The sequence below is a fragment of the Vulpes lagopus genome, chromosome 11 (assembly GCF_018345385.1).
Source record: "Vulpes lagopus strain Blue_001 chromosome 11, ASM1834538v1, whole genome shotgun sequence".
Classification (NCBI taxonomy): domain Eukaryota; kingdom Metazoa; phylum Chordata; class Mammalia; order Carnivora; family Canidae; genus Vulpes; species Vulpes lagopus.
Window position 1 is genome coordinate 93,583,288 of NC_054834.1, and position 12,987 is coordinate 93,596,274.

Consider the following 12,987-nt stretch of genomic DNA (forward strand, 5'->3'; position numbering starts at 1 on the left):
CAGTTCATTAAACATCTGCCTTCAGCTTAGGTCGTGATTTTGGGGTCCTGGAATCGAGCCCACTTTGGGCTCCCTGCTCGGAGGGGTGTCTGCTTCTCCTTCTGCTCCCCTACTCTCGCTTGCTCTCTCTGTCTCTCACTCACTCTCTCAGATAAATAAATAAAATCTTAAAAAAAAAGAAAGAAAAAAGGTTGTCTTTTCTGATGTTTCACACCTGGCCATCCCAGAAGAAAGCTTTTCAGGTTTGGGGTTTGTAAGTTAATGTTTTATACCCAATCTCAAAGTATAAAATAAATTCCTCTGGCAGTATATGGTAAGAAGGAGGTGGAGGTAAAGGTAGATAATGATAGAGATAAAAGGTAAAGATGGCTAATTTTGGTACCATGTATTATTAGGTCCTAAAGATTTTTTAGACCATTTAGCTATCACACTGGAGTAATTTTGAGTAGATGTTTAGGGGCCATATAATTGGAAAACAGTTTTGATTTATAGTCAGTGTTAAAGAGCCATAAAAATCTCTTGTGAACTAATGGGGGTTATCACGTTTTCTTCCTCTTACCACAACTCCCTTGTCTTATGCCAGGTTTTGAACAATAGTTGTAATAAGATCTGACACTTGCAGAATGCTTACTATGTACCAGACACTGTGATAAGGACTTTATTTATGGGGGTTATTTAATCAAATCTCCATTTTACATGGGACACAGTGCATCAAGAACAAATTTTCCCATGGTCAGAAAACTGGTAAGTATTGATGGTATAAATTTTTAGAATCTAACTTCAGAATCCAGGCTTTCAGTCATCTAATTGTTCTTCCGTCCAGTGAATAATGAAGTCATTTAACTCCATGATACTCAATTCTAGTATTCTCTGCTACCATGATAATCAGAACTATTCTGGTGTTTAGAAAATAAAGAGTATTCAAACAAATGGTCATTGATATATCTCATATTTTCCAGGGAAATTTAGGAACCTTTTTTATTACCAATGTGAGAATTGTGTGGCATGCAAATATGAATGACAGTTTCAACGTCAGTATACCATATCTGCAAATCGTAAGTACATGTATTTTGCTGACCTTATTTTAATGTAGAATGAATAATTTATGTTCAGTAATTACTACAATTTGGGCAGCCCCGGTGGTGCAGCGGTTTGGCGCCGCCTGCAGCCTGGGGTGTGATCCTGGAGACCTGGGATCGAATCCCACGTTGGGCTCCCTGTGTGGAGCCTGCTTCTCCCTCTGCCTGTGTCTCTGCCTTTCTCTGTGTCTATGAATAAATAAATAAAATCTTAAAAAATAAATAAATAAATAATAAATAAATAAATAAATACTACAATTTTCAGGATTAAATGAATTCTATCTCCCTTTTTAAGTGGCAGCAGTGTTGCTGAGAGCAGACTTTTAAAATGTTGATAATTTGGGACACCTGGGTGGCTCAGCGGTTGAGCATCTGCCTTCAGCTCATGGCGTGATCCCGGGATCGAGTCCCACATCGGGCTCCTTGCATGGAGCCTGCTTCTCCCTCTGCCTGTGTCTCTGTCTCTCTCTCATTGTCTCTCATGAATAAATAAATAAAATCTTTTTAAAAAATAAAATTAAAAAAATAAAATGTTGATAATTTATAATTTCAACATAGAAAAGACCCAGTTGTACTTACATTCAAGGGAAATCCAACCATTATCAATTTACTATTAAGAGAGAAATATACTGTATTTTAGAGGCATCTGGGTGGCTCAGTGGGTTAAGCATCTGCCTTCGGCTCAGATCATGATCCCAGAGTCCTGGGATTGAGCCCTGCATCGGGGCTCCCTACTGCTTCTCACTCTTACCCCCCCACACCTTCAAATAAATAAAATTTTGAGAAAAAAAAGAAATATACTGGATTTAAAAGTTTTTAATGGTCACCATGCAGATTAAGATGTGTCAGTTTTTTTGTTTTGTTTTGTTTTAAGATATGTCCTTCTTAGATTCCAGTCAGAAGGCATTAGCTACTAAGGTTTTCCATAACCTTTTTATGAAGCAGGTATATATAGTGGTTCTTTGCATGGCTTTGGCACGCAGATCACACATTGTTTTGACTCTGTTGACACTTTCTGCTTTTTTTTTTTTTTTTTTTTTTTATCATGAGAGAGAGAGGCAGAGACATAAGCAGAGGGAGAAGCAGGTTCCATACAGGGAGCCTGATGTGGGACTCAATCCTGGGATTCCAGACTCATGCCCTGAGCTGAAGGCAGATGCTCAATCACTGAGCCACTAGGCGTCCCAACACTTTCTGCCTTTAAAGCAAAAATGAAGGGGTGCCTGGGTGGCTTCAGTTAAGTGTCCAACTCTTGGGTCTCAGCTCAGGTCATGATCTCATGTCTGTGGGGTCAAGCCCTGCATTGGGCGCTGTGCTCAGTGCAAAATTGGCTTCAGATTCTCTCTCCCTCTCCCTGTTTCACTCACTCTCTCAAATAAATAAATAAAATCTTTAAAAATAAAATAAAGCCAGAATGAATTCTTCAATTCTGTGAATGAAAAAAAAAATTCTGTGAATGAGCTGTTTTCACTATATTCAAATACAGCACGTAATACAAGCTGGATTTATACAACAGGTTTGGTGAAAGGAATCAAGATAGGTTTTAGTGATAATGATTTTAGCTTAAGTTCAATTAAAGCTGTTAAAATCCAGAGTAAGAACTAACTATGTCTGAGACTGATTTGTTTTGAGAGTAAAGGTGGTTCTTTTTGTCATCTGTTGCTACTACTATAAGTATGTGATTCATTGAAACAAATAGTAAACTCTAATAAACTGAAGAATTTCATTTTACATAAGGAAATTACGTATAGGACCCTAGTGCAAGTTAGATGAAACATAGAAATAGCCAATGAAAATCCTGTGTCGTTTTTCTATGAGAATTGCCCATATTGTGGGATATAAGTAGTCTTAACACTAAGCAGTTTCATTAACAAAAATTTATTGAGTAGACACAATGTATGTGATGGCTGGAAAATGTCCTTTTTTAAAAGACATTTTAAAGGATGTCTTTTGCAAGTCTTTAGTTTACAAGAAGGATGATTCTTTGCAAACTATTCCCAAGCCTATCTTTGGCTAAATTGTTTGATATCTGAGTTACTTGAAAATGCCAGATCATTCCTTTGCCGAATATTTAGCACCTACTCTGCTAGGTGCTAGCGATATAGACATGAAGATCATTAACAAGTACACAGTTCCTGTCAAAAAGGAGTTTTCAGTCTGGTAGAGATTAAGCAGGAAATCCTAGAATCTGATAGGAAGAAAATGGTTTCTGGCCATCTAAAGAAAAGAAGGAATATATAACCGTGGCCGGGAAGATAAGACCGAGGCTACATAGGTATTTGATAAACTGCTGTTTGTATTGTTCATTGATGTTTTGTATGATTTACATACGTTGCCTGACATATTATAATAAAAAAAAATTTACAGAGTAGTAAACAACCTTGTGCTTTTTGTTCTTCAAATAGGACGCTTTTTGTTATTTAAGAATACAGTTACCAACCATGGCCCCTGGAATGAATCCAGCCTGGTCCAAACAACTTGCAACCTGATATCATCACAGTCTGTCACTAGGACAGTCATATTCATGTGACTTTTAAAAACTAACTCAGCCTTGGGAACCACAAAAGACACTGGCTCTCCAGTACTGAAAGATTGCTGGCCTCTGGTTTAAAATACTCAGAAAAGTTTTAGACTTCCTGATTGTGGGGGATATGTGAGTCATAACTTTGTGCATATTTCAGAGATGTCTTCTTTGCATTACCTTACAAGTTTGCTGCCTACTTCATACTTCTAGTATGAACATTTTCATTTATTTGATCTCTATGGGAATATAATGAAGGAAAGAGGGAGAATTCTGTCCTTTAGATTATGTACACAGTTACTGTGTACAAGTTGAAAACTTGTTTGTGCTGAAGAATCACTACTATCAGATCATAAAAGCATGCATTTTCTTCTTTTTCATTTTACATCTAGCGTTCAATCAAGATTAGAGATTCAAAATTTGGTTTAGCTCTTGTCATAGAAAGCTCTCAGCAGGTAAGATATTTTATAATTGTATTAACCTTTAATAGATTTTTTAAACTATGACAGTATTTTTAGTTTTATTTATATAGTAAAGCAGTTTAAATCTAAGAAGATTGTTAGTTGTGACATGAAGTTAAATAAAGGGTTTAAAGTCATATATAGTAATTGTCCATACAGGAGGAATCTTGCTTATGTTTCTTTGTTGGGTAGACATAACCATTATTATCATTATGATCATTTTTAATAACAAAGTCACTGTACTTTTCATGCATTATCTCAGTCTTTACACATCCTATGATACAGTTACTATTTCTCCCCATTTTATATTCAAAGGAAACTGAAGCCTAGAGAAGTTAGGGACCTTGCCCACAGTCTCACAACTAGTAAGTGGTGAGGATGGGTTTTGATTCAGGTCTGACTGATTCACAAGAATGTCATTGAATAACACAGTCATATACAAATATACACACACATGCCACTGGGATTTTATACTCTCATATGCAGATTATACTGTATCTAATTATAGTTGCTGTGCCTCATTAGGCCAGATCTTTGCAGAAATACATTTAATTAAAACATTTACTTATTTGTAAAATCACTGCTCTTCTAAACTCTAAATGTAAATATGAATGTCTAACTATTCCTTTCCCCTTGCCTGCAGATTTGTAGCTTCCATTTACTGAGTGCTTACTGTGTTCCAGGAACTGTATCAAATGTCATATGTACATTATTTTATTTAATACAACAATTTGGTAACTTTTTTATGGTTAGAAAATTGAGGCTTAAAAGATTAAGGAAAGTATATTTCTCAGCATCATGTAGTTAGTAAATTTGTAAATTTCTAGTTGTAAAACTAGAATTTGAACTTGAAAGTATATGCTCTCAACCTAAAGCATATGGTCTCACCTTTCACACTATGCGATTTAATTTTCTAACACTCTTTAACAACAACCTGTCATGGTCAAGTTTCTTTCCTAATTCTTCAAGGAAATAGCCTCAGCTGGGCCATTCCCTTTCTTCTTTTACGATGTGGTCTACTCCTTTTCAAGGTCTAGCTCAAAAAAAACTTAGTTCCATTGGCCTTCACAATCTACAGTATTTTTTTATCTTAAAATATCACCATTGGGATCCCTGGGTGGCGCAGTGGTTTGGCGCCTGCCTTTGGCCCAGGGCGCAATCCTGGAGACCCGGGATCGAATCCCACATCAGGCTCCCGGTGCATGGAGCCTGCTTCTCCCTCTGCCTATGTCTCTGCCTCTCTCTCTGACTATCATAAATAAATAAAAATTAAAAAAAAAAAAGAAAATATCACCATTGATAGTTACAGATGAAATGATGGGATATCTGGATATGCTTCAAAATAATCCTGAGTAGGCAAGGGGAGGAGATTTGGGAAAACTGCAGGTTAAAAAGTTGACCATATGTTTCTGCTTGTTGAAGCTGGAAGATGACTACATGGATACTTATTGTGCTCTTTTTCTCTATTTTTGTGTATGCTTTACGTGTTTCATCACAAAAATCTTAATTAAAAAACCAGCTTACCTGTGGTGCTCTGAAATAAGGACATTAGAGCTAGTTTATCCTATACTGTGAATACCATTCCTCAGGCTTGTTTTTTGTTTTTTCATTATTTTTTTTTTTACAGAGTGGAGGATACGTTCTTGGCTTTAAAATAGATCCTATGGAAAAACTACAAGAATCAGTTAAGGAAATCAACTCACTTCACAAGGTCTATTCTGCTAGTCCGATATTTGGAGTGGATTATGAGATGGAAGAAAAGGTAGTTTGTTCCGTATGTAAAACACAGGGTTTGCTGAATTGCTTTTACACAATCTATGAAATTCAGATATAAACACACTGCCTACAGTTTCATTCTGAACCGTGTTTAAAATGATTCATATACAGACTGTGTTCAGTGAGCGTGACCTCTTGGCCATCCGCAGTTGGCGCCACCTGTCTGCTCGCTGGTTGCTTCGTCATTCGTTCCCACCCTTCTGGGTGAGCAGTTTACCCAGAGACAGGTATCCATGTGCACGACTCCGCTGATGTGGACAGATGTCAGTCTCTCACTCTGCTTTACTTTTATTCCACTTCTGCCTCCCACTTGCATTTGGACAAACCTTACAGGCCTCACAGGCACCAGGCTTTTCCCACAGAGCCCCACAGTACAGCAGCTCCAGGAGTCTGCTCTCTCCGTGTGCCCTGGTCCACCCCCTATTCGTCAGTGCCTGTGCCATACCAGTTATGAAATATTTTGAATATCATGCCCACGTGTCTGCTCTTTACCTTCCTCATGACTGCCAGATTGGTTATAAAATATGTTTAATATCATGTTCATATTTCTGCTCTTTGCTTTCCTTGTGATCTCTGGGTTTTCCCCAAACCCACCCCACTCTCCAGGCACATCATCCCTCCTTTGACTTTACTCTTTAGCCTCTCCAGCGGGGACCCTTGTCATCTGGTCTGTCACTGGTGTCCTCACCAGCCACTGCATTAGAGGGATGTCCTCACTATTGGCTCTATCAGTGGTACTCCTGCTAGAGGTTCTGTCTCTGGTGCCCTCACTGAACACTCTTATCACAGGTTCCCTTGCTGTCTGTTCTTTTGCGGGCACCCTCACTATTATGGTGCCCTTGCCACCCACTCTTTCAACAGCATCGCTGCTGGTACTCAGCATGTGGAGCCCTATCACCCATATTATCTGTATCTCTTCTACTCTTGGACTGCAGCGTGTGACCAGAGAAGATCAGGAAATACGCTGGGCAGCTAAGTTCAAATTCACACCCTCTGACTTCAAACAGACCCTTTTTGCCCAGTAGCACTGCTTGATAGTGTTTTCTCTCCCTGTAATATTCTCTATATATTCATTCCCCTTCCCTTCCAGCTGAAACTTCTCTCTGGGTTGCTGTGCTGTGTTATACATACACTCATGTTTTCCATGTCTTAATCATCCTTTTATGTTTTCCTCCCACCCTGTGCTGCTTTTACCACTCTCCCTTTCACTCTGCCTTCTCTGTGTATTCCTTTGCAGTACCAGCCCTCCTTCAGTTTCTTCAGCCTATACTGCTATAGATGACTCCCACATCTTTTATTCTGGTCTTGACGCATTCTCTCAGATCAGTATGGTTCTAAATATTCTTGAGTATTTTCACATAAATGAGCATTCCAAATAACCTAAATTGAATTTTCTCATTTAAAAGTTTATCCTGGGGATCCCTGGGTGGCTCAGCAATTTGGCCCCTGCCTTTGGCCCAGGGTGCAATCCTGGAGTCCCGGGATCCAATCTCGAGCCTGCTTCTCCCTCTGCCTCTCTCTCTGTGTCTATCATAAATAAATAAATGAATGAATGAATGAATGAATGAATGTAAAAGTTTATCCTAGGGGTGCCTGGGTGGCTTAGTCGGTTGGGCGGCTGCCTTTGGCTCAGGTCATGATCCCAGGGTCTTGGGATTGAGCGCCATGTCAGGCCTCCTGCAGGAGCCTCCCCTCTTCTCTGCTTGTGCTCTCTCACGCTCTCTCAAAGTCTTTTTTTTTTAAAAAAGAAGTTTATCCTAGTAATTTAATTAGGTAAATAATTTTCCAAGTCTATCAGATACACTGAGACTTGAGTATCTCAACTTGGCATACCTAAAATGCTATCATTTTTCTCAAAAGCACCATCTTGCTGATGTATCTATTTATTTATTTTCCATTTATTTATATTTAGCATTAGTAAATTCAGCTGTGCTCAAAACCTCAGAGATTTCATTTTTTTATGTTCCTGATTATTTTATTTTATACATTCAATCATCCAGTCTGCTCCCTTTTTCTATTCCTTTCTTTTCATTCAAACCACAGTTATTGTTATTACTTTTGCTTCCATAATAATATTGTAGAACATGCATGGTCCTTGGAACCTGGCAAGCCTGACTGTAGTCCCAAATTCACCATTAATTTGTAATTCAAGGCAGATTTGAGCTTCAGTTTTCTCATTCTAAAATGAAGATAATCACTGTCACGAAGTTATTGATCATATCCATGAAATACCAGGCACATGAGTGCCTCTACCTTTCATTTCTTCTCTTCTTTACTGGCCTCCAGTACATAATAATAACCAGCATGATAACTCACTCTGTCATCTCATGTAAGCCCTTACTCCAAAGCTACCTCTTCAGGGAGGTCTTCCCTGACTACCATCTAAAACAGCAGCCTCCATCATTTTTTTGTTCCTTATCTTTGCTTGCTTGCTTGCTTGCTTTATTTTTAGTAACACTCATCAGTTTTCTCCACTATAAATAATCTCCATGAAGTCAGGGATTTTCATCTATTTTCTTTCTTTTTTTTAATTTTTATTTATTTATGATAGTCACAGAGAGAGAGAGAGAGAGGCAGAGACATAGGCAGAGGGAGAAGCAGGCTCCATGCACCGGGAGCCTGATGTGGGATTCGATCCCGGGTCTCCAGGATCATGCCCTGGGCCAAAGGCAGGCGCCAAACTGCTGCGCCACTCAGGGATCCCTCATCTATTTTCTTTAACTACTATATCTCTAGCAATCAGAACTAGCACATAATAGGGCTTAGTGAATATTCATAGATGTTGAAAGACTGCATTGAACACCCTACTATTCCGATTCACTGCTCTAAGAACTTTATATGCATCATTTCATTTAATCCTCCCAACAGTACTATGAAGTATAGTATTATTATTATCTTTATCTCACAGTTACAGAGATGAGGCTTAGCTAGGTTAGGTTACTTGTTCACAGTCACACAACTCAACGTGGTTGAAACATTGAGACTATTCAGATGAGGGGATCAGATCACTCTTGTCAAGCAATACACTTCTACTCTACATACCCTCCCACAAAATAGCTATAGATAAAGTCTGAATTCTTTGGGCTGGTATTAAGGAATTTCAGTAGACACCAGCCTACATCACAGCCACCATGTCTGTTTATGCAGGCTGTACACTGCGCAACTATAAGAACATAGTACACGTAGACTACTGTGAATGATGCTCGTTGGGATTTTTCAATATGATAGCCCTGCATAGCTGCTTCTGTCTCATTGGACTCTTTTATTCTGACCACACTGGATTATTCATCATTCTTCAACCACGTTTTGTGGTTTCTCAGTTTTGTTGATGCTGGTTCCCTAATCCTACCTATGGAAGTCACTGTCATCCTAAAAGACGTAGATTACGTACCAGTCTTTTCTTCATAAAAGTTTCTGGGATTCACAAGCCAGAAGTTGTACTGTCTCTAAACTTTCTATTATAATAGATATTGCATTTGTTACAACTACTTTTCAAGGGTTGAACCTACTTTTCATAGGTTGAACCATGATATTATTAATATTTGACCATTTCTGACTCACAAAAATGGGAATTTCATATGTTTCAACCTAATATTTAGTTACTCATAATTGTGTTTTATCCTTTGCTCCACTTCCCCCGCCCTAGATTACAAACCTCTTATGAGTAGGGCAGGGACTTTTACCCTTGTTAGTGTTAGCATAGTGCTTAACATACCAAGATACTAAAACATTTGAAAAATAATGAATTAATATCAGCACCATATTTTACTCTGCTTTACCATTGGGGTAGTCCATCTAAATCTTAGTTCTTTTACTTTTCACAAATTCTATTTAATGACTATTTTGAGTAAAATTGAAATAGAAAATTTGCTATTATCCAAACTTAGTTTTTTAAAAAACATGTGAAAGAAAATAAGATAAAGTTCACTGAGAGTTTCTTCTCTAAGGATATCTCTATCATATTAACATTAGTAAATTTGTCATTTTATACTTCTGATGATATTGACTTCAGATTTAAAAGCTTAGGTTTAACTGATTTATTACTAAAGTTAGTTTTAATAGAATATAAATGTGATTTTTCTAAGACTTGAGTAGTTTTCAATTGTTTTATACTTTTACAAGTATTTACAATTCTCACAGCACATTTTACTAAAATTATTTGTTTAATTAATATTGTCTCCTTGATGCATTTTATTTATTTATTTTTCCTTGATACATTTTAACATCTACTGATTTTTAGCCTCAGCCCCTTGAAGCTCTGACGGTTGAACAGATTCAAGATGATGTAGAAATTGACTCTGATGATCATACAGACGCCTTTGTGGTGAGCATGACAAAAAAACTACTAAATTTATTATTATTATTTTATCTGAGTCAGATTTAATTAAGTAATGGCTTAAGTGTGTAAAACACCATGGAACTTGCAACTTTTGAGAGTTATCTTAAACATGAGTTGGAAAGTAATTTTTTTTAAGTTAAGGATTTTTTCTTTGTGTGAAATTACTTTTAAATTTCCAAACTAGGAACGTTTGAGAACAAAATAATTCAGAGGATTTCAGATCTGTGAAAAAATTTTCATACCTTAGAATAATAGAACAGGTTATAAATAGTTAAGTTAATTTAAAATCTATAGTTTTCATAATTAATCTTTATAAGATGGACTTCCTTTCAATTTATTGGTATATGATCTTAAAAAGAATATTTGAACAATGAGCTTTCCTGTTTCCAAATTTGTATTATTTCATAGCAAAAATAATGTCAATGCTTTCTATGTAGTGTAGTGTATAAATCTGACCAATAAACCTCTCTGGAAATAAATATTTTTAAGCAAGTCTGAAATTAGTGTAAAATATTTAATTATAAACTACAGCATTTGCTGACACATTGAAGTACTGATTGCTTTTTGTTTTGCCAGCACCTTCTTCTAAACAAAAGTAGAGATGACATTTTATAGCTTCTAGGTCATTCTTTTTATCTCCTTTCAAGTTAACAATCCAAATTGTATACTTATTACAAAACAAATATTTCGGAGCTCAAAGCATAACTCTTGTAATCATTAGTAATGATTGACAGAAGAAGTGAAATCTGCTACTAGCATAGTAAAGATTAAGTGCTAAGACCATTAGAAAAACTGTAACAATGTAAAATACACTTAGTTACATAATTGTCCTGTAAATTACCTGTTCCTTAGTTCACTAACCTATTATATGTCAAGTATGTAAAATATAATTTTCTTTGTCTTATAGGCTTATTTTGCTGATGGCAATAAGGTAAGGACATTTTATCTATAGTATATGAAAAAAAACTTTCTATATTCCAACAATTTAGTATTCACAAAACTTATGTGAAACCTATTTTTTGTTTTTTTCTTCTTCCTTGCCCACCTTCTATATTCCCATCTCATCCTCTTACCTCCCAAAAAGCAACAAGATCGTGAACCTGTATTTTCAGAAGAACTGGGGCTTGCAATAGAGAAATTGAAGGATGGATTCACCCTACAGGGACTTTGGGAAGTAATGAGTTGATCTTGAGTTGAACTGGATTTCTATTTAAAGATATCTCAAGATTAAAGATACTAGTCGCCTGCCATAAGGCACGGAATAGTTTTTACATTTACAGAAAAATCTTTTAAGAAAGAAGTTTTTAATGATTAAGGAAAAACTCATTTATCTAAGATTTTATTGCCACTTTTCTAAAAATTATATTAAATTGTAATCAAAATGTATCTGGTTTGTAAATATGTTTATTTTGTACCTAATGCTTGTAAATTAGTGCAGATATTAAATGACTGTATCATGTTGGCTTTAATAAAGAATTTATGCAGCACCATTTAATGTTTTGAAAGTATTATTTAAAAGAATAAGCTTCTATTATGGAATGATCAAAATACTGCTTTTTTAGTTATAAAAATCTGGTTTAAAAAATTATCAAATAGCTCCAAATGTAAGTCAACTCTCATAAATTACAACCCTTAAACTTGTCATGTTTAAGTGATCATTTCTGTAAAACCTAAAAATTACATTAACTCTGGAGTATATCAATCCCTATGTAATAAGTGTTTTGGGCACTATTTTATAAATAATTGCAATATAATTTTGGGAAGAATACATTTATTTTGTAAAGAAATAGTTTTAAATAGTTTGTAAATAAATAGTTCTTTTATTGACTTTCTCCGTGTATGTACTCATTGAAACTTCCTTAAAGTTTTCAAAAATAGGATTTTCTCTGATTTCTTGGTTAGCTACGATTTGGAAACTTCTCTGGCTTCTGTTTTTTGCCACTGCTTTGGTATAAAACATTGTAAGGAACCTTTGTCAAATCATTGAAATTATCCAAAGGAGCCCTCTTTCTCTAGAGGGAAAGGAATGAGTGTGTAAAAACATAAAATAAGATGCAACACTATGTACAACCATAAACACATAGTATAACCAAGTGCTAACCTGAGTTTAATTAAAATCAATGAATAAAAGCTATACATTGGTTTATTTAAAAAGGAAGGGATTTGTACGTTTTTAAGAGATGGTGTTATAATAAATAACCTACATGACGGGGAAGAAAAAGTTTACACAGATCACAAAATACTGCCAGGAATATGTTTAAGTAGCTTTTGAAGCAAAACAGACTTTATAGTTGCTGACTAGTAAGGAATCTCAAATGTCATATCGTGGTGTTTGCATCTGACTCATTAATCTTTTCAAATGTTAGTTGAAAGCTATGAGTAGAGAGAAATGAGTCATTTATTGTTTAAACAAGGGAGCAGCTGTTAGTTTTTTCTAGTGTGTTAAAACCTTTAGTGACATCTATAAATGGAAAAAAGAGTCAATGAGCTCTTCTTTCAGCTGTTGTTTTAGCAGCTGACAGTAGCATTGACTTCACTGTGATGTAAAATAAGAGGAAAAAACCTTTACTCATAGACAGAGGCCTTTAAATTTAAAAACACACAATTCACTGATCTGGGGGCATTTATTCATTTGACAAATATTTGTGGAGGACACAAGATCCTGTGGCTATAACACTGAACAAAGCAAACCAAAAAAAAATTCCTGTCTTCATGGAGCTTATATTCTTTTGAGCAGGTTTAAGAGTACCAAATTTTGAAAGTACACAGTATTTCTGCAGCCCCTCTGAGTTCAGAAAATGTGACTGTATA

General features: G+C 36.0%; 1 protein-coding gene across 2 annotated transcripts in view; it reads left to right on the top strand.

Moving 5' to 3' along the window:
* Positions 1-11,666, top strand: part of BBS5 (Bardet-Biedl syndrome 5) — a 26,763-nt gene extending 15,097 nt beyond the window's left edge. The window contains exons 7-12 of one of the 2 annotated variants that reach the window (XM_041723512.1): positions 960-1,055; positions 3,993-4,055; positions 5,689-5,823; positions 10,078-10,161; positions 11,084-11,107; positions 11,261-11,666. In XM_041723512.1, the coding sequence (XP_041579446.1) occupies positions 960-1,055; positions 3,993-4,055; positions 5,689-5,823; positions 10,078-10,161; positions 11,084-11,107; positions 11,261-11,362 (504 nt within the window). In that variant the 3' untranslated portion in view covers positions 11,363-11,666. The remainder of the gene's footprint in view (positions 1-959; positions 1,056-3,992; positions 4,056-5,688; positions 5,824-10,077; positions 10,162-11,083; positions 11,108-11,260) is intronic. The other variant, XM_041723513.1, reaches the window with a different exon arrangement.
* The last annotated feature ends 1,321 nt before the right edge of the window (positions 11,667-12,987 follow it).